Genomic DNA, 21313 nt, shown 5'->3' with positions numbered 1-21313 from the left:
GTGTTGGTGGTACATAGTATGAAACAGATTAATGCATAATACTGATAAAGAATTTAATTTTATTTTTCAGACTTTCTACAACAAAACAAATAACTTTCCTTATTTTCTTGTACTTGTTTTAAATTCTTTGCCATGTAAGTAACTGCTTTGTCTATTTTAATGCAGTGCTCAAAATAATTTCAGTGGGAGTTAGCTGATAGTTTCTGCTGCCTTCCTGTTATTTTGATTATTTTTTCTACTGTTTAGGGAGAGGGGAGAGCAGCTTGTACTCTGAACCTCCTTGGTACAGTATTTTCAGATTTCCAGAATCCAACTCTGAAAAATTCCCAGCATCAACTTGTTCCAGAAATTCATTCATTTGTCCTAGTAGGATATGATTTCAACTGTTTGCTTTTGTTCTTTGTGCCTTTTTATAAAGATTTGTATGTGTTCTTATACTGAGTTGCTATAGTTGGATATAAAAAGTGCTGTTTTAAATTTTTGTGTGTATAAATTTGTGTAAATATATTGTCAATATACAAGATAGTGAAATATGATGACAGCTTTTGTGGTTGTTTAAGACTTCCAGGCATTTGATTTTGATATGTTTTTGTCTCTAGCAATTGGAATGGACCTTGCAGTTGCTATGATGCAGTTATGAAATAGGATTGCAGTCTTAGTCAAATAGTAATTTACAGAATGGCTGTTTTAGCATTTCAGTGCCTGTCATTTGGGCATTTGAAACTCAGTGCATAGACAAAGAGCTGAGAATGGGTAATGATCAATGTAGACTACAGAGACCTGTACCAAAGCCTGATTTGAAACTTGGGAACTGTACAAGGAAAAGCAAACTCTTTTGTTGCTGGTAGCGCATTAAAGAAAATATTTTTAAGTGTTTAGGGTCTTGCCTTGTAGGGCGTGTCATCCTTTTGCATCATCTCACAGGGAAGAGTACTTTAGATATCATAGCCTGTCATGATATTTACTGTCTGGATTAATCAGGATGTGTTATCTTTTGCAGATAATCACTCCATTTAGGAGGCTAATATTGTGTGCTGAGAACAGAAAAGAAATGGAGGACTGGATAAGCTCTCTGAAGTCCGTTCAGTCCAGAGAACACTATGAGGTAAGCTGACATCCCTCTTGGTGCAACCTGTTCTGACTCAACAGATCAAGCAGGATATGGACCTGGAGTAGTGTGAAAAGCGTGTCTAATGTCAGAGTGAAGCTTTACCTTAAGAACTTCACAAAATGAGAGCTTATTATCACACTTGGATTTAGAATTTTGGAGGGAGAGCAGGCTAAATACCCTTTGGAAAATCCTTTTGGGGAGCATTTCACTGTCATCCCCTGTAATATGGAACCGTGGGTAATGTCAGTCACCGTAGCTGTGTTCTGTACTTGCAAATTTGTCTTAACTTCTCCTTTACTAGACCGCACAGTTTAATGTGGAACATTTCTCAGGGATGCATAACTGGTACGCCTGCTCCCATGCCCGACCCACCTTCTGTAACGTGTGCAGAGAGAGCCTCTCTGGAGTCACTTCTCACGGCCTGTCTTGTGAAGGTAAAATAATGATTGCTTCCCTTGGTTATCATGCTATGTGTGTAGACAGATGGCTGCAAGTTCAGCATGAGTAATGATCCTGAAAATGAGTAACAAAAGAGCCTGAAGGGAGAAAACTCTACATGAGAGTGACCCTCTTCTGGGCAGAGGGACTCCTAATGATCTGCCTCACCTTCCTGTTGCTCCAGGTGCCTTTTTCAGTGTTCAGAATAGAACGCTTCTCTTTGTTGCAGCAGCTGGAGTGTACAGGGTGGAGGGTTCACAAGAAAAGGATTTATCTGATTTGCACATCAAAAATGTGGAACCAAATAGTCTTACTGGTTTGCAGAATCAGCATTTCTCTGAAAAAAAATTGTGATGGTATTTTCTGCCCCAAGTCTAAAAGCGTTCTTAACACTGAACAAAGTGTTATGACCCTTTGCCCTCCAGTTCTTGTTTTCTCTATTGCTGCTGCCTGATCCTGCAGTACGCACTGATTTACAGCTTTAAAAATTCTGTCATGCTGTGAGGGGGTAGAGATGTAGATGACTGCATTTGATAGTTCAACAGGGGAAATCCAGCACAAAGAAAAAGGAAGTGTGGATAAAACTTAAGCATTTAGCTAGAAATTATATTTAATTAACAAATGATTACAATATGCCTGAAACAGTTTATTTTTTAATTCCTGCAAGTTCTGTGGAAAAGTGTAACAAGTCTGCTTGTGTTAGGAGACAGGAGAAAATAAAGCATCTGTGTGACCCCATGAGATATATGAGATGTAGAGATATTTAATTACTAAAATAGCTGACTACCCAGAAAAGAGTTACAGTTACACCATTGATAATTTGATTTCTTTGGATGTATGTAACCCAACAGCAAGTGCATTTCTGTTATTGATGCTGTTATAATACTTGAGGATAATATGTATTAAGGAAATCTTACAAAGGGAACATTAACCCATTGTCCTAAATTGTCCATGCTTTTAATGTAACTAATGGTGCAGTTGCCAAGGAACAGGACAAACCTGTTTTGTAGAAATTAGAAGTATCATGGTTACTTCCAGCCTCTCTGGTGTATGTTTCCCACTGTGAATAAGTCCTTTGGATAGTTTAAAGGCAATTATGATATTCTCAATGTCCAATATTGACAGATGGAAGTATCATGTGCTTAACTAAAATGCAGTTGTATTGCCTCTGTGTACAAATACAGTTATGTTTGCTCAGGCAAAGGAAAGGAATGACTTTCATAAAGAATTTATCCATTCCTAAGTTAATATTATAGCTACTTTAAAAGGGTAATTTATTGAAAATTGTCAATGTTAATGTATGTGGCTTGCTGTTTTATGTTTTTTCAGTGTCTAATTTTGCATCTAAATATATTTTTAATATACAGGGTGTTGGCATTAGCTTTACATTAGGGAAGTTCCCATAATTTCCAGATTTGGAGCTTGCCACCTTTGTGTATAACTAATGACTAACTAATGCTACATTTATCCACATTTATGATGCCAGTTTTTAAAAGTAGCTTGTGAAAGTGACTTGGATTTTCTTTTGCTGTTCCACAGTTTCATAATCAAGTATGATCTGGAATGTTTTATATGTAGATACTGTGATATTCTTTTGTCTATTAATAAGTCTACCTCCTCTAACTTCTTAGCTTCTATTTTATATCTATTTTCTTCTTTTTTAAATAAAATAAGATCTTTAGTTATATATCTAATCTAAATCATTTGACATTTGAGTCTTTTACTGTAATACTTTATACTTTCTCTGCAATTATGTATACATGTTAAAACAAATCATCCTTAATTTCTTCATCTAAAAATGTATTTTTGTTTGATACTTGCTTCTGCTGTGTGCACTTCTAATGCATTTAATCATCTACTTTTTTCTGTATCTTACCTGTATTAGCAGTCTGTAGTTTGAGAGGACAATCTGGAAAGTTTGGAGTCTTAACATTCCCCAGACTTGTTCTGTGCTGCTTTTCCCCATTACATAATTTAAAAAACCTGTTTAAATATTCATGCCTGGCTTTTCAGCACTGCTTTATACTGGGAATCCATTTATATGTATACAAAATTCAATTATTTGTGTGATCATTGATCCCAGGCTACTCTATAATGCCTTGTATTGAAAAGCATGAGAGGTCTTTCAAGAGACAATTGAGCTCTTCCTCCTGTTAGTGGGTTGGGTTACTGGCACACCAAGTTGTCTTGAAAGTAGCTTAGAGTCTTTGGGGTCTGATTCTTGGGGTCTGATTCTTAACTATAGGTAAAAATAAACCCCATTGCTGATATCTTGCAGCTTTTGATAGTTTATTTGTAATATTTTTTTATCTTAATATTGCTGTAATATTTTATTATCTTAAAATTGCTGATTTCACGCACAACTGCTTGTTTTAAAGTCTGACCACAAATCAAGCCACATTTCTTTTGGAGGTGATGGGTGCCTTTTTCTTCAGCTCACCTTCCATCCCAGCAGCAAATGTTGGCCAAATTAATTGCAGGCCACCCTGAAAACACTCTAAGACTTGTGGAAACCAGTGTAGAAAAAGATGGTGGGTTAATACCTTTGCTAGGTAAAAGACTAGTGTGAACTTACACCTTTTTAGAAGTCAAAGAACGGATATGTATATCAATCTAAAGATGTAAGTTATAACAAACCAGGCTTCATTCTTGCTGCTGCTCAACAAGCAATTGACTTCTAAAAAAATTAATTAGACTCTCCTTTGAGATGCAATGCTGTTCTTCCAACAGGTTCTTTCTTTTGTCTTCTCAAAAGATAATCTATTTTTCCAATGTTGTCTCTGTGTTGTGTTGCTCTAGCTAGAGGACTGATCTCTGCAATGTTCACCTAGTCTTTACTAGGACACAGTAATTATGGTCTCTGTGCCTTGCTTTAGGAATTATTCCAAATCAGCTGAATCAAGAAGGGGTTTTGGTTTTTATACTCCTCAGAGTTTAGCTTCAATATGGAATGTTTAGGCAAAGAAGCTTAAAGGATGATATATCATTATCTGCAGAAACTCTTCCAGAGCTCTATAACCTCAGTTACTCTGCATCAGTACTGCGTTTCTATCTAAGTCATTGCCAGTGGAATACTGTGTTTATGATTGTTCTCAGAAATTTATTTTTTCATGTAGCATTTTGTTTATCATGACAGGCTCTTGATTGTTGAATATCAAGTATAGCTAATAAGTGGGAGAAACCTCTCTCTTAAACTGCATTCTCCTGTGATGAATTGCACAATGTTATAAGAACACTTTTGGATGATGAAGTCAATCAGTAAGAAAATACTGGGATTAAATTACCTCTGCAAATGCACTTTGTGCACTTTGTCTCTTTCCATTATGATTGTGGGGTTTTACCCACAAAACCCTGTTGTTCTTACCCATTGCCCAGGGAATTGTATGGGCACTACTTGCACAGTCATTGCCTCTGATACTTTTGCCATATTTTCTGCACAGTCTGGAGAGTGAATAGTGAATGAAGTGGCAAGAAAGGAAGGGGATCTTTGTTGTTAAAGAATGAAGGAGTAGTAGAAAACAGTTCTGTGACTTTATATCACATGTACCCTTCTGTGATGCCGGGGAAAACATTTAAATAAGATTTTTGATCAAATCAGTAGTTGTGCATTCTTTATAACCAGCAACCTATATCAGGGAAATGCTGTTTTCTATCGCTGCAAAAATCAGTTGAGGCTGTTCTGAAGTCCCTGATGGTTTGAAGATATACAATATTGAAAAAAAGTGTTAATTGTAGTAGTAGTAGTACTGGGCACAACGAAAACAACAACAACTTCTTCTTCTTCTTCTTCTTCTTCTTCTTCTTCTTCTTCTTCTTCTTCTTCTTCTTCTTCTTCATCTTCTTCTTCTTATTATTATTATTACTACTATTACTATTACTATTACTATTATTATTTTTAAACGCCAGGAAGAAATTAATATTGATGGCTGAAAAGCAATATTACAGTAGCTTTCGGTCAGTAAGGCAAGTACCTGTTAAAAATTATTATGAAGCAGAGTATGGCACAACTCTATACTTATTGAGAACCATCCATTACATGCAGTGACTGAAGGTCCTGTTCTCTAAAAGTGCAGGGTCGTACAACCAACAACTGCACAGCTGCATTCAGAAACTATATTGCAATGTTAAGCTTCCTGAGTAACTTAATTTTTCTTGTATTTTAGCTTTCATTGGCAAAATAATGGCAGTTGATGTCTAGCCATATGTCTGCATATTTTCCAAAAGATTTCAGGTATCAGACTGATTCATGAATGGGATTCAGTGTAATCTGAGACAAAAAAAGTTAGGTCATAGTGGTAACTAATATTGAGGTTGGGTTCAAAGTTCTCTTTTCTTTGCCTGCAAGTTGCATCTGTGTCTTAAGTTTATTGTTGTTGGTAATGTTTAGACTAACATTTTGTTTGTTTCATGATACTGAGGTTGCAGGGGGTATGACCCAAAGAGTCTGATCTGAAATTTGGTTGGTAGGTTATTTGTAGTACTTACAAAGCAAGCATTACTTGTCGTTTGCCATGTATAGGGTGGCTTGCTGCAGCTCTTCAGAGCCTGTGATTGATTTTGTCCTTGCCTTATTGAAAAAGAAGCTGGATTCCTAAGATCAAGTTCAATCATAGCTCAGTAGGGTTTGAACATTTTATTACTTTGTAATTTTTAATTTTCTATTCCCCCTCATGCCTGATCTCTTGTATTTTGATCTGTGTGACACAGCAAGTGCTTATCATTTATGAGTAAGGAGCTGAATTCAGTGGCATACTTTCTCTGAAACATGCAAATGGTGAAAACTGCTCATGGTCCATCACTTGAAAATACAGCCTTTATTTCTGTGCTTCAGTGGGAGCTGGCTTAATTAGATGTTTGGAACCAGCTCAGGTTGGCAAACATACAATGTGATACTGAGCTGTTTAGGAAAAGTGAGCCAACCCTGTTAGTTGACAGTTATGGGGTATTTGCATGCTTTGAGTCTGTGTTGGTGTTAGTCTTGCTCCAACAAATCCATACCTTTCTTAGGTTGGGGATCATTGAACTATTTGAGTGAGTCCATAGGAGTACTGTGGAGATGATCACAAGGCTGAGAGAGTTGGGATTGTTCAGCCTGGAAAAAAGAAGGCTTTAGAGTGATGTAATTGCAGCCTTCCAGTACCTGGAGGGAGCCTGCAAGAAAGATGGAGAGAGACTTTTTACAATGACATGTAGGGACAGGACAAGGGGAAATGGCTTCAAACTGAGAGTAGGTTGAGATTAGATAGTAGGAAAAATTCTTTACTGTGATGATGGTGAGACACTGATTGTCCAGAGAAGTCATGAGCACTCCATCCCTGAGCTCAGCACCCCAAGACCAGGCTGGATGGAGTGCTGAGCAACCTGGTCTAGTAAAAGATGTCACAGTCTACAGCAGGAAGTAACTGATCTTTAAATGTCTCTTTCAACCCAAATATTTCTATGATTATATGAATGCTGCTTTTTGAAATGACTGGGAAAGTTACTATACAAGCAGTGAAACTTCTTTGTTTTCTTTCCTTCTCTTTCTTTCTAGAAAGTAAGAAAGTGAGAGCTGAGCACTTACTTTCACACATCTCCCAGAACAGTGAGGATTGCTCTCAAACTCAGATGTTGCTTACATAGTCTCAATTCACTTTTTAAATTGATCTGGCAATGGATCAGTGGAATTAAAATGGAAAATTTATTATTCACGAGAGATTTTGTACCATAGCTTAATGTTTTTTAATGGTAGATAAGCGATGGGCCAATGCCTTGATAATTTCCTGTCAAATATTTGTTTGAAAAGAGACTACTACTTCTGATCTACTGGCTAGTTCTCATAAACCTTTAATGGTCTTTGCCAAAATAATTTTTATAATGCACTCTAAATAGAATTACATCATGCACTTCCAGTAGAAGAAATACCCATGGTTTGGGTGCGTCAGTCTGTTTTGTCTAATATGGTATCATTAGCTAGGCATATTAATTGAGTTGAACAAACTTCAAATAGTTGTTAGGGTGTCAGAATGTCTGCCTAACTACACACTTGTGCTGGATATTCCAATTAGCAGACTTTTAATAAAGAATGCAGTAAAAAGTAAGGTTCTTCCTGATGTGATATAGGCTCTTGGAAAATTTTGTAATCTCCAGTATCCTGAATAAAAATATCACCACATAAACCCTTCATTTTCTCATGTTCTGAGAAAAATAGGCCCAGCATGGTGCCCCAAATGCATCTTTTGAGCAAAGAAACAGAGCTCCTGATTCAAAATACTTTTGTAAAACAGTCTCCCATGACTTCCTGCAAATTTAAGTCAGATATCTGAGTCATGTTACTGGAGAAATGGAAAACCCATAGTTAAAGATATATTGTACCTTGTACCTGAAAAAATGGGGACCAGTGTGGGTTTCAGGGCACATTTAGCATGGGCAACAGCTATGTAGTTAAGCCTGGTTTAGAGAGTTAAAGCTGGAGTGATTATGAACTGAATTTTCTTTTAGTTGTTTTCTGTCATGTGTGCAATGCTAAGTGATACGTACTTGGCTATTTTATGGGATATCCATGTTTAATTTTTTAAAAGGTGTGTTTCACTGAAATACAGCAAATAACACAGGATATATGTGTTTATCTGTGTCTTGCAGTGTGTAAGTTTAAAGCACATAAAAGATGTGCTGTCCGAGCAACAAATAACTGCAAATGGACTACATTAGCTTCAATTGGAAAAGACATCATTGAAGATGAAGATGGTGTAAGTACTATTCATATTTATAGTATTTTCCAAAGCTGTTTCTTCTTTAGGAAAAACCAAAAAAGCCCAACCATGGAAATATTCCCATGTGACCCATTGAAGTAAATGGTAGGTGGCTATTTTCCTGAACACTGTTCAAAGATTAACGTGGTATTTAGAGCAAAAGTTGCATTCCTATCTCACAAGACAAGTCTAGCAACTGTGGGCCCTAGATTGCAGATGTATGACAAGGTTTTAAAGGCCACATGTGGAGAAACTCTGCAGCTGGGGAATTGCTCCCAGAAGTTCCTACTGCTCTTAAGCAAAGGTGGTATTTTGCTCTGTTACCATGCTGTTTTGGGAATGTATTTTTTGTCCTCTTTCCCTGGAGCAGTTTCCCAGGAGACCCATTTGGAATTCACTGAACTGGGAAGGGATTTTGGTGATGAAAGCAGGAATTTTAAAATTAGCAGGAGAAACAACAAAAGCCTTTGAGAGGTTGATTGTGATAAATGGACTATTTTTACAAACACAGCTGTGTATGGACCACTGGTGTGAAACTTCTTCTTAGAAGGCTGATACTAAGTTGAACACCTGAGTGTCCTGAGTTGCCCATGGTATTAATGGGACAAAGAGTGCACTGAGTAAAGCTTTGCACTGCATTTGGGACTGCTTTAGAGAGCCATGACTTACCAGCCATGGTGAGTGGGTAAGTGAAGCGACAGAAGAATTCTGCTGTCCTGCCTATTTTAATGAATTTTAGGTATTTTTAATTGGTTTGTGTCATGTGGTCAACATAACAGAGTGGGAACTTGTTTGTATGGCAGAGTCTCTGGACTTAACTGCCCCATTGTGTTATGGTTTATTGCTACCATGAGTGAGACAGGTCTCCCTTCTTCAGGTGTCATGCTTTCTACCTAGCATGTGGAACACCAGAGTGGTCCATTCATTGCAGTTGCCTTCTGAGCATCAGTGTCCCTTATCCTGTCTGACCATCATACCTGCTTCTTTGATGAAAGGATGCAGCTCTGAGAAATAGTTTAAATCCATCTGTATTTGAGAGACAAAAGCCTTTAATTTCTCTTTCTGGGTCCTTAACTCTAATACCTCTTTCTCCACAGATAGCAATGCCTCACCAGTGGTTAGAAGGAAACCTGCCCGTCAGTGCCAAATGCGCCGTCTGTGACAAGACTTGTGGCAGTGTTCTACGCCTGCAGGATTGGAAGTGCCTTTGGTGTAAAGCTATGGTAGGTGTGCTGAGCCACATCCAAGCATCTCACTGTTTGACAGATTTACTGCTTGCCATTATTTTTGCTCTGTTGTTCCACAACCTGCTTTTGGATTAAGTAGTAGCAGGAAGCTTCTGCAAACTCAGATCTCTGTAGCATTCAGAATTTCTGATGACTGTCCTACTTGCACAATCAATTTTAAATACACCCACAGATGCAGTTTTTCTTTAATAGGTGTTGTCATCTCCAATGTGTTTTCTCTGCTTTCTTCTAGCTGTTAACTCAATGTTCAGGTGCCTGTTCCTTATGCCTAATAATCATATGTTACTTCCTTGTATTTTTTATTGTAGATATTGCTCTGTTTGTATTTTAATAATATATTATAGTCATATTTTTAATGTAGTAACGTATTTATTAGTGCAAAATCTTTACTTTTTCTTCTTCAGGGCAATCTGTATGTTGCTGATTGAAATTCTCTAACTCACTACTGCTGTTTCCCTAATATATATTTTTCTCTTAATTGTATCAACTTGTCTAAAAAGATGGGTTTCTTATGCAAGTTAGCAGTTTATTTATTGTTGAGGCTTCTGGCATATAGGTATCCAAGGCTCTGTGAATGAGCCATAGAAAATGATTGGCATCTCCAGAGGCGACTTGATATTTAGGTGAAATGCAGCCACCTCTGCATGTGCCTCTCTTTCCAATATCTGTGGAAAAGACCTTTGCAATATGGAGTTTATGCAACCCAACTTTGGGAGATGGGTGTGGCTTGGTAGGTGTGCTAACTTTAATGCAGATTTGTCTTCCAGAACGGCCCCAATGGACCAGGCAGGTTCACAGCTATTGTTTAGCCTGCTTCCATCAGCACAGATGCTGGGAGCTTGCTTCTTCCTTCCTTGTGGATGGGGCAAGTCCATCCTTAGAAAGGATGATTCTTACCTCCTATAGGGGTAGCTGAAGATGAAATTCTCCAAAATAATGTTTTGTTGAATTAGTAATAAGGCTCTGTGGTTGAACATTTGGGTTTTTTTCCTAGTCTCACTTCTTTTCCTTCTACACCTAAATGTTAAATATGAGTCCATTTTTGTTACATAGATAACATAATATCAGTTAGTATCAAAATTACAGTGCAGGAAAATAAATTTTTTGTTTCTTTTGTAGGTTCACACAGCCTGTAAAGATCTGTACCCTCGTAAATGTCCACTTGGCCAATGTAAGGTATCGATCATCCCTCCAACAGCACTAAACAGTATAGACTCCGATGGTACGTAGTACTGTGGTGTGTTCAGTGGTACCTCTGGAATTCCAGTGCCTGTTGAGATCCATGCAAATATTCAAGGCTAAAATCCTTCTGCTGAGCAGGTGAATGCAGTCTGCAAATTTAGAGAGAAGTATAATTTTCTGTGTAGGTTTTTAGAGAGTTTTTCAACTGGCATGTTTTTAAAGCTGTCCCAGCAGAAATTTTCTTCCATTTTACTTATGACCCTTAGAAACATTTCAAGTGAATGATCAGAATCCTCAGATGAAGTGGGCTGATGCCAGCCTAGCATATACCACTCCTTCTGTGAGTTCTCAAATTTTGGATAATTTTGTATTATGCAGAGATAAGTTAGCTGAACAGCTCAACAACTACTTTACCAGGCTTAAGAGAGGAATTGCTTCCATAGCTTCTCTGATTTATTTTTTTTAAAAGATAAGCAGTGTAAAAATCCTGCAACACACAGATAAAATCTAATAAATGCTCAAAACTAGAGCTGCTTTTTGGTGGTCCAGGATACAAACACATCAACAGTGGGAGACTGCACTTCAAGGCAGAGAGTGGATTTTAAAAAAAAGTATCACAAAATCTTAACTACTTTTATTTTATAGTTTGTGTCAATGGTAAAGTAGACCAATCCCACGAATGCAATTAAATGAATTTTGCTACGTAAAGTTAGTAAAAGTGATTGTGTATGCTGTATATATTCACTCTGTTTATTTGCTTTGTGGTGTCTTAGACATCATGCTGTCATTTATTGCTCATGCTACGAAGATCGTTCAATATGTGAAATTAATTTTCTTGGCATTTAAATTAATTAATCAAACCTTATTTGAAATTAGACATTATGATAATGTGGAATTAAATTAGCATCCCTTAATGAAATTTTTTAATTTGTAGCTTTAGTATTTTTTTAGTAATTGAAAACAACATAATAATTTTAATAATGCTGGAGACAAATGTCAAAACCTGTACATGTGATGTCTGATTTTGGAGCGTTGCTGGGAAACCATTACCTCCATGGACTGGTCATGTTAGTGACAACAGTGTCCATTAGTCCTTCTAAAAAGGACCTTGTAGAGAGCCTGCTGTAATTAGTTAAGATCTGCACTGGCTTTAATAAGCTTTGAATCACAGCTGAAGATCTTCTGTTGTTCAGTGATTCTGTTATACTGAATAGTATAACCTCAGTCTGAAAAAAAGGCTCTTAGGTGAAGTCTCACCTGGGAGGAACTGAGTACAAGTGACTTTTAAAATCTGTGAGTACTCTTAAAAAGCTCAAACAGACATGAATGACCCTGTTCAACCCAGCAAAGTTAAAGCAAAATAAGATTGAAAACCAATCACTTGTAACTGAAATACATATTCAATTATGTGATAATAATCTGTGAAGATGAGACTTAAGAAGTATTCTAAAAGGTTAATAGCAGTTGAAAAACAGTAAAGCTATTGTCTTCAGGATTTTACTAAATCTAGGCACTGAAAATACCAGAAACAAATAAACAAAAAAAGAACTGGTAAATCTTGTGTAATTATGTTTTCCTTGCAGGACTAATACTCAGTTTAGCATTTACATTATGCATGAAAAAATGTACTCCTTTTGTCCTTCATCCCTATCTTCCTCTTTCCCATGATTTCTTTTTGTGTTGTTCATATTAGGAAACCTTATTTATTTCATTCTTTCTAACTATGTTTACAGGTTTCTGGAAAGCCACATGCCCGCCATCCTGTGCCAGTCCTCTTTTAGTTTTTGTTAACTCAAAGAGTGGAGACAATCAGGGAGTAAAGTTTCTTCGTCGATTCAAACAGTCGTTAAATCCAGCTCAGGTCTTCGATTTAATGAATGGAGGACCTCACTTAGGGTAATGACCTTGGAAACCTTGAGCAAGCCTTTCCACAAGGGAACTAGGTGCAAAGTATAGTGGTGTGGTCCCCTTGCTTTATAGTGTTATATCCCCTTGTTGCTGTAATTCCATCTTCAATATCTACTCTGACTTCCTAATTAAAATCTAAGAGGCAACAGAATTTCAAGATAAATTCCCTTGTGTTTATAGGATAACATTTTCTTTCTAGAAAAGCTTGAAAATTCAAAACCAAAAGCTCTTGGCTAGCTTTGGCTTCTGTTAACCGGTAAGGCTCAAAACTGATATACATGTGCAGATGTTTTCCTGTATCACAGGAACTTTGATTTTGCCTTTATGCACAGTTGCCCAAGTGCTTATCTTCCATTTTACATGCATAATTCTGATATTCCTCTGACCTTTTTGTGTGTAGCTATGAATAAGACTATTGTCTCAATATGCTCTGTACCTTTTAAAATTCTGAACACAAATGTCAGCAGGGGGTCTGCAGTGGTTAATGGACAAGTACATGAAAAATTTTTCACGTGAAAAGTATGTCCAAAATATGGTTTATGCAACATATGGAAATAGTCAAGAAAATGACCATCCCAAAGAATTTGGAGCAAGAACACAATTAAAACCACCAGGAATTTCTCCCCAGAATCTAAGGGTTGATTATTGGAGAGGTAGTGATGAAATTTGCATAGTGGTGACCACAACTCAATCATCTTTGCACATTAATGAAGATTAAATTTGTGCCCATATTTCTGTTGCCCAACTCAATTCCACTCAGATGTAGTGATATGGTTAAATGGCCTAATACTATCAGTTATAGCAACTAGAAGCACTAATTTTTGTACTCTTAAATATGCAGAACTATACTTAATGATAAAAGGTAGATGGAGCAAATCCACAAAAATTCAGTTCAAGCAGTGTGTAAATAATACAATTGATTACACCTGTGGCTTATAATAATTAGTACTGTGTTATGGACACATCATAATAACTCTGACTTGTAATATTCTTTTCATTATAACCCTGATAATCTGAGGTGAATCCAAGTGACTTTTAGCTGGAATTTTGTACATGTAATTATAATGGCATATAACATTGGTCTTAATTGATTAGACAGTGTTTGAAAGGAGGCAGTATGAAAAATATGTTTGCAAGTTCTCTTCCTTCATATAGTTCTGCCATGGCTGAGGTGGCTCACTTTGATTTTGCACAGAAATTACAGTTTTGTGCAATTGTCAGGTCCTTTTAAGTACTTCTCCCAGTTTCCAAGGAGAGATCCTTAGCAGGTGTTTCATCAGGTCGCACTGATGTCTTCTTTTTTCTAGTTGATCTAAAAAGCAGAGGTGCATGCTATGAGACAGTGTATTGCTAGGGGTTTTCTCCTTTTTCTCAGGATAGGATAAATTGCTCTGGTATCAACATTTTTTCCCCTTAAATACCTGCTTCTGTTGTTCTGACTACGTATGTGCCCATGGTATTCAAGTGACATTATTTCTCTAGAAAAAATATAAATGTTTCAAAAATTTGTGATCTTGATATGTTACTTTTAAAAAATGGTTCAGAAATTATACATATTCTGGAAAATAACATGCATTTAAAACAAATATCTTTGTTGTTAGTATTTTAAGAGTTTATACTTTCCAATTTTTTTTCTCTTTTTCTTTTTTTTTTTCAGTTTAAGTCCCTGTTGTTATTTTTTACCTTTTGCCTGCTTCTTCACATCTCATTTCCTTTTCCTCTGTCTTACCGTTCTGCATTTTCTGTCTCTTTTGGCCTCCTTTTCTGTACTGTCCAAGTGTTGTATTATGTAGTTGTTAAAAGTCAGAGAACAGGAGGAAGAGCAATAGGAAGTGAAAGAGTATATGGCTTTAAGGATATAATATTAAATACTTGTATTATTTGTCTTATGTTGTGATTACCTTCTGTTTAAGAACTGTTTAAATGTTCCTTACATTTAGTTAGCCCTGTGCCCACAAAAGCCCACTCATATTGTGGAGCATATCCTGTCATTGTGTCTTACCCTCTTCTCGTGAAAAATCCCCAGTGGTGCATTATGCTTCTGGCCGAAGTGAGAAGCATGGAGCAATTGCAATTTTATCACTTACATTTGTTTTTTAAAAAATATTAATAAAATCAATAAAATCAGACTTATAAAATCCTGAAAACAATATGAAGGGATTTTTTAAAATAATAAATTGGCATGTTATTTATCAGAAATGTCAGTATAAGGGGAATATACAGCGACAGATGGGCTGCAGATAGGTTAATTAAATAGATGGTTGTATGCCCATGCCCCACCACAATAAAAGGATTATAAAGATGCTGTGCACAATATTTTCTTGTAACAATTGCTAATGAATGTCACTGCTGTCCTGCTAATGGATGTAACTAGCTCTGCATTTTCTCTACAGTTTGCGGTTATTTCAGAAGTTTGACAACTTCAGGATTCTTGTGTGTGGTGGCGATGGAAGTGTGGGTTGGGTCTTGTCAGAAATTGATAAGCTCAGCTTGCACAAGCAGGCAAGTGTGCATATTTACTTTCCTTGCCTAGACTGACTAGGCTTAATTTTGTGTGTTTACCTTTTTCTTGACTTGGTTCTTTGTTGTATCTCTGTGTATGGAGCAAACTCAATAGTTACTGTTTTATGAAAGTTTTCACTGTTAAAAACAGGATGAGTTGTAGCAGAGTAGCACAGCTTGACTTACAGGATTTAGACATCAGCTATGAAATTAATGTGTTCATTGAAATAACATGCATTTGTAACCACTTGTATTTTCTTTCTAGTTTTCAGTAGTAGATTTGTTCCTGTGTTGTGTTTCAGTGTCAGTTAGGAGTGTTACCCCTTGGTACTGGAAATGACCTTGCTCGTGTCCTTGGCTGGGGAGGATCCTGTGATGATGATACGCAACTTCCTCAGATATTGGAAAAACTAGAACGAGCCAGCACGAAAATGTTAGACAGGTAAACCTAAATGGCATATGCATCACTTACTGTGAGATTTAAATTGTATTTTTTTGGGTTTCTGATGGCCTAAAATCAATCTTAGAGACTTGGTGTTCAATGGATTTGTTTTTTGAGTGCAGGCCTTAATCATGAAGGAAGCTGCAGTTGTGATGGGGACAGCTCTTTGGCCTGCTTTTTAAACTAAAGAGTCAGAGGGATGAGTGGTTGATGGAACTGGGAAGTGTGCTGTCCAAGCATGTTCAAAAGTTGACAGCTTATTGCCTGGCTGAAGGAGCTGCATAACTGCCTGTTACAAGAAGTTGTGAGCATTAAGAAATTGTATAGATTCAACACTGATTTGAGCAATTTTATGGACTCCATACGTGCTCATTAAACGCCATTAATGGTAGCTTCGCTTTAAAAAACACCTGAGCTCTCTGTCCTTGGATGCGGGGAAAACTCACCTTGTGAGATTTCACCCTTTCCTGAGGCATCAGCTGTTGACAAGATGCTGGGCTAATTGGATCCATGACTAATATTTCTGTTCGAGGCAGTTTCTTAGTAAAAAAAATGAGATCTTCCCATCCCACTCCTTGTTTCATGTAGTTTTCATCCATAAAGGAAGGCAGCAACTCCATTTAAAAAAAAATAAAAATCAGAGATGATGGTGATTATGTTGTTCCAATGGAAGTCTAGCACTGCTTTTGAGAGGAATATTTCCTATGTTATTCCTATCTCTCATGAGTGTTTCTTTTCTTGCTCGAGTTACAAACACTTGAATGTTATCATAAGGGATTTTACTTTAGGTTATTTTTATGAAATAGAGAAAAAAGCCTTTTTTTATTTTAAGCTTTTCTGCAGACTACTTGATTACTTTAGAGCAAAGTATGTAGAGAAAAGCTTGTGACTGATCCTCAGATTCTGAAAAACTTGTAGATTAAATCATATTTCCCCTTTTCTGTCGTGAAAACATACTCTGTTTCATTTTTTGGTCTAATTTCAGTAGACTTGCTCCCAAGACCCATCTGCAGTGATTACTTGCTCTTTTCAGCAGGCTTTGAAGGATGTTGTTGCTATCAGTGCTTTCATACTATCTGTGCTGTCAAGTGCTGTCCTGTACCACACAAAAAATATATACACATATATTTCACTTCATCATTTGCTTTGCTGTCATGCCTGCTCGTCTAGTTGGGATGGAAAGCTAATGTCACCTTAAAGATTTTTCTTTAGGAAGATGTCTAGTTTCCTTTGACTTCTGCACTATGTTTGCAGAAATTCTTTTATAATCTGTATGTTTTCTTCCAGAAAATCTTTATGCCCTATATTGAATGTCCCATTCATTTTTCACAGATGAGACTAATAATCAAATCACTGCAAAATAATCTGAGCAATAAAACAAATTATTACCTTTAATCTCTAATTTAATCTTTCTTTAATATCTCTAATTATTTTACCCATATAGTTTACAACTACAAATTAAGCTGTTTTTTTATACATAGATATTCTGTGGTGTGACAGTGAACTTTCTTTTTGTTAATATAGTTGAGAGGGTGTAAAACTAACAGTCTGGAAACTTATGTTTCTTTCAGGTGGAGTATAATGTCATATGAACTGAAATTACCAGCAAAGCCTTCTATTCTTCCTGTGACTGCAGAAGAGTCAGAGGAGTGCCAGGTGCACTTTAACTTTTGTTTTGTTGTTTCGTGTACTTAACTTGGAGCTTCTGGGGTGACAATAGCCATAACTGAAGCATTTGTGTGAAAAATAGATGTTTTGTGATCTGCTAACTGAACTGAATTAAGGCTTTTCCTTGCTGTGTATCTCAAGTAAGTAAGGTTTCCAGTTCTGTGTTATTTACCTAGAAAGAATGAAAGTAAGGAGTTTCCAGCAAAGCTATCTGAAAAATTTATTCCTGAATATATATGTATATTTTAATATGTATTAGAAAATGTATTTATATAGCATGTTAAACAAAAATGTAATCTAGTGTCGTATTATTATGTAACATAATATAACTATGCATTTTAGATAACTCTTACAAATGAGTATAATTTTTCTATAATTTTGTATATAGTAGTATAATTTAGTGCTATGTTACTGTATAACATTCCATATACTATGATAATATACATAAATATTTAAAATACATTTTTTTTTAAATATATAACAGCAAATGTCTGTGAGTTTGGATTAAGCATTGAGAAAAAGCCCCCAGCATTTTGGAGGCAAGGGTTGTATTTCTAAAGGAGACAGAAGCATTTTGCAACTCGAGTTTGATCAGGTGATATCACAACTTTCTCTTTGTTCATTGGGAGAGCTCAAAATCCTAAGTATCATCAAAGAAAAACTCAGCCTGTCTTCCAGACTAGACTTGTGCTTGTACTAGCTGATGAGGTTTCACTTTTGAGAGAGGGAGATGCTTTAATCAAATTAATTGGCATGAAAATTCTGACTGAAAATGAGAAAATAATATATTCCCAGGAAAGTTAATGCATATCAACTGTAGCTCAAAAGTACTTGAGAAGCCATAATTAATCAGCAGTCTCTTGAACAATTTAATAATTCAGGCTCTTTTAATTGGCAAGGAGGTTATAACCTTTGACGGATTGCTGGATACAGAGATGCAAAAAGGCTGGAATTTCAAGGGGGTTGCTTTGCACACAGCTCTGCTTTTGGTGTCAGCAATGCAGATCAAGGCTTTATCACCTCTAATTTTTCAAGAGAGTTAAAATTTTCAAGTGTGTCTTCATCATCATTTTGTTCTAGTTATTTCTGGCTTTGAAACATTTTTTTTAGCCCCTTCTGAAAATGGAAGGAACTGCTTGCTCATATAAAACTTCTTTTTTAACAAATGTATTCTGTAGGCTATATTACCTGTCATTACTTGACTTGGACAAAACCATTTTCTTTTGAGTACCCTGTTCAATCTCTGTTTTAATGGGATTTTTTACATTGCTTACTGAGTTAGGCTATTTCACAAAAAATAATAATTACCCTTATAATAGGGTGTTGGATTATGACACCGTTTGAAAAGCAAATTGAAGTACGTATTTGATTATTTCCTTTATCCCTTTCATTTTTCCTGCAGTTTCAGGAGACTAATTCTACTTGTTTTCAAGAAATCTTGTACTGATGTTTGAAAAGCAGTAGTTCATTCTTACAGATTAGATGTTTATGTTTTGTTTTCTCCTTTGAAATGAAAACTCATTCAATGTCAGAGGAGTCCTATGATGAAGGGTGGGTTTTAGGAGAAAAAACTCAAGTGGTATATCTGCCTGCTCAAAATCAAAGACAAAAGCATGCTGAGGGATTTTAAGAGATTCTTAAATGGAGCTGTCAGAACTGTATTTAGTTTTAGCTTTGGATTTGGATTCTTAAAGGGAGCTGTCAGAACTGCATTTACTTTTAGCTTTAGCTTTTAAAGTTTTCTTTTAAAATTGAAGTGTGGATCCAGAGCCATTTTGAGATAGCATACAGTGTTTGAGGATATGTTTTTGATCCTGTCCAGATATTTTCCTGAGTATTTTGTAATTTGTAATTTTTAATGTTCTTGTAAAGACTAAGCCCTCAATGGTTTGCTCCTTGAAGATTGGTTTTGATAACATTATACCGTTTTGGCAGTCTGTCAGTTGTGGCTCTTGGGAAGTGGGAACCCACCTGACAGCAAGGTGCAAATTCCAGATTACAGCTGCAAGCTTTAGACTTGTTCTTCTTGAGCAATTTGTTTGAGGAAAGCTTTGTTTATTTTAGAACTAAAAGATATTAGATCGTAATAACGTAGGTTTTTATAAATCTGAGAAGGTAGATTCTTTTCTGCCTCACAGAGTGATTCTAGCCTAGAAATAACTTGCTGTTTTCTCTACAAGAAGAAAAGAACTGTGGATCAAGTTCTCAGATGCAGTTTAATTTTGCATATTAAACATCTGATACATAAAATACAGTATACATGCAGAATCTTCATTACCAGACACTTGGCCTTGTATTAGATCTGAAATGGAAATCCTGCTATATTGTGGTGTTTAACTCACTACTTCGTGTTAAACTGCTGGAGTGTGTGGAAATTGAAGTCTCTTTTCTCTCTATTTTCAGATATCTGCTTATGAGGATTCAGTTGCTGCTCATCTTGCAAAAATTCTCAATTCTGATCAGCATTCAGTTGTCATATCATCTGCCAAGTGAGTCATTCAGTTTTATGTACGATGTAGGAGATAAATTTCTTGTGTAACATCATCACCATAATAGCATTCTGTCTAAGCCTGATTTTCTTATGGATGGCCAAATGGCTTGCCTTAATATATCTTGATTTATATATTTTAGAGTGGATGTTCTTTTCTGTGAAATTTTTAGATGGTACAGTTGTAATGGATGGCTTAATACTAAATTTAAAAAATAATCACACATTATCTATGTGAAATGATGTTAAATCATTCTAAATCAGTGCATGGCTTAAATACAAAACTTATTGTTACTAATGCATAGATGTGATCTCCTTCACACTGCATTTGTTCTGGCTATTTTTTGTAATGTGCATGTTTAGAGGAGAAACAATTTCACCAGTGTGAAGCAGAGCTTTAGCTTAGGTAGCTTTGTTGTAGCCCTGTCTATATCAGCTCAATCAATACTGATCTAGGACATTAATGGGATATTTTTCCCCAAACTGAAACATTTTGAAATGAGAGAAATTTGGAAAATCATGGACATATCTGAAATCAGAACTGTTCTGTGTATACCTTCTCTATGAAAAAAATTTTATGATTTGCAATATGCAAAAGACCAGTCATAGAATTTTTTTAAATGCATCTGAATATCATCACATCTTTTTTTACCTCGTAAAAGCAAGTTAACAAAATTTCATTTTTAAACTATACATAGCACACATAGAAGATTAAACTGCAGGATATTATTAACTGCAGATTCTAAATTAGTTCTGTACCTTGTTAAATTTGTTTAATTTGTCAGAAAAATGTCAACCAAATGAACAGTACTAAGCAATTATCCCCACTTCATTAGTAAGTTCGTTGTCTCTCTGCAGTGCAGGTAACAAGAACCAAGTCATTTTCTGATTTACACACTGAAAATTCATTGCAGCCACTGTAGTTTTGCTTCAAAAGCAGGAGCTGTGCAATGGGATATGTGTGGCCATATGCTTTTATCTAAGAAGTGCTTCCTTAAAGTCAGTAGATTTTCTCCATGGTTTTTAAGCTCCAACTTTGCATGTGAATTTGCATGACTGTGTTTGAAGTTACCAAAGGGAATGCAAGTTTGCAAAGTCCTCTCCTAGAAAAGGTGTACAAGCAAGGGAGTGGATAAAATCAGTCATGTTTATTTCAGATAAGAATCTGAGATACAAAGTGTTCCAAGGCTTAAGTGAAAGAGTTTTTATTTTAAAACTTATCAGTTCAGTTTTGGAAGCTATGGAAAAGAGTGTCATCTGATTTGCAAGTGTGATCATGGAGTTCAGTTTCCAGTAAGAATGATTCATAGCAGTGTACATGTAAATAAATTGCCATAAGAATGTAATATTCAAAACATATCTATTTAATTTCATTTGATTTCTTCCCTCTCCTTTTTTTACCTGAAGAATATTATGTGAAACTGTAAAGGACTTTGTTGCCAAAATAGGGAAGACTTACGAAAAACCAATGGAAAATGCAGAGGAAGCGGATGCCATGGCCATTAAAGTAAGATTATGACTACATTCAGGTTTAAAGTCATTGGGTTCTTAAAGTTTATAGGTCATGGATGTTTAATTTTCACATTGCTCTACAAT

The 21313-nt window shown here is 36.0% G+C and overlaps 1 protein-coding gene across 2 annotated transcripts in view; it reads left to right on the top strand.

The window, feature by feature from the left end:
* DGKH (diacylglycerol kinase eta) overlaps positions 1-21313 on the top strand; it is a 159693-nt gene that overhangs the window by 97743 nt on the left and 40637 nt on the right. The window contains exons 5-15 of one of the 2 annotated variants that reach the window (XM_059467014.1): positions 1001-1105; positions 1413-1545; positions 8171-8277; positions 9378-9503; positions 10647-10749; positions 12443-12605; positions 15011-15119; positions 15422-15561; positions 17133-17217; positions 19633-19718; positions 21125-21224. In XM_059467014.1, the coding sequence (XP_059322997.1) occupies positions 1001-1105; positions 1413-1545; positions 8171-8277; positions 9378-9503; positions 10647-10749; positions 12443-12605; positions 15011-15119; positions 15422-15561; positions 17133-17217; positions 19633-19718; positions 21125-21224 (1257 nt within the window). Of the gene's footprint in view, positions 1-1000; positions 1106-1412; positions 1546-8170; positions 8278-9377; positions 9504-10646; positions 10750-12442; positions 12606-15010; positions 15120-15421; positions 15562-17132; positions 17218-19632; positions 19719-21124; positions 21225-21313 lie in introns of those variants that run through there. The other variant, XM_059467015.1, reaches the window with a different exon arrangement.

Source organism: Ammospiza nelsoni, chromosome 2, assembly GCF_027579445.1.
Source record: "Ammospiza nelsoni isolate bAmmNel1 chromosome 2, bAmmNel1.pri, whole genome shotgun sequence".
Lineage (NCBI taxonomy): Eukaryota > Metazoa > Chordata > Aves > Passeriformes > Passerellidae > Ammospiza > Ammospiza nelsoni.
The sequence above is the reverse complement of the archived record's forward strand: the minus strand, read 5'-3'. Positions and strand labels throughout refer to the sequence as shown.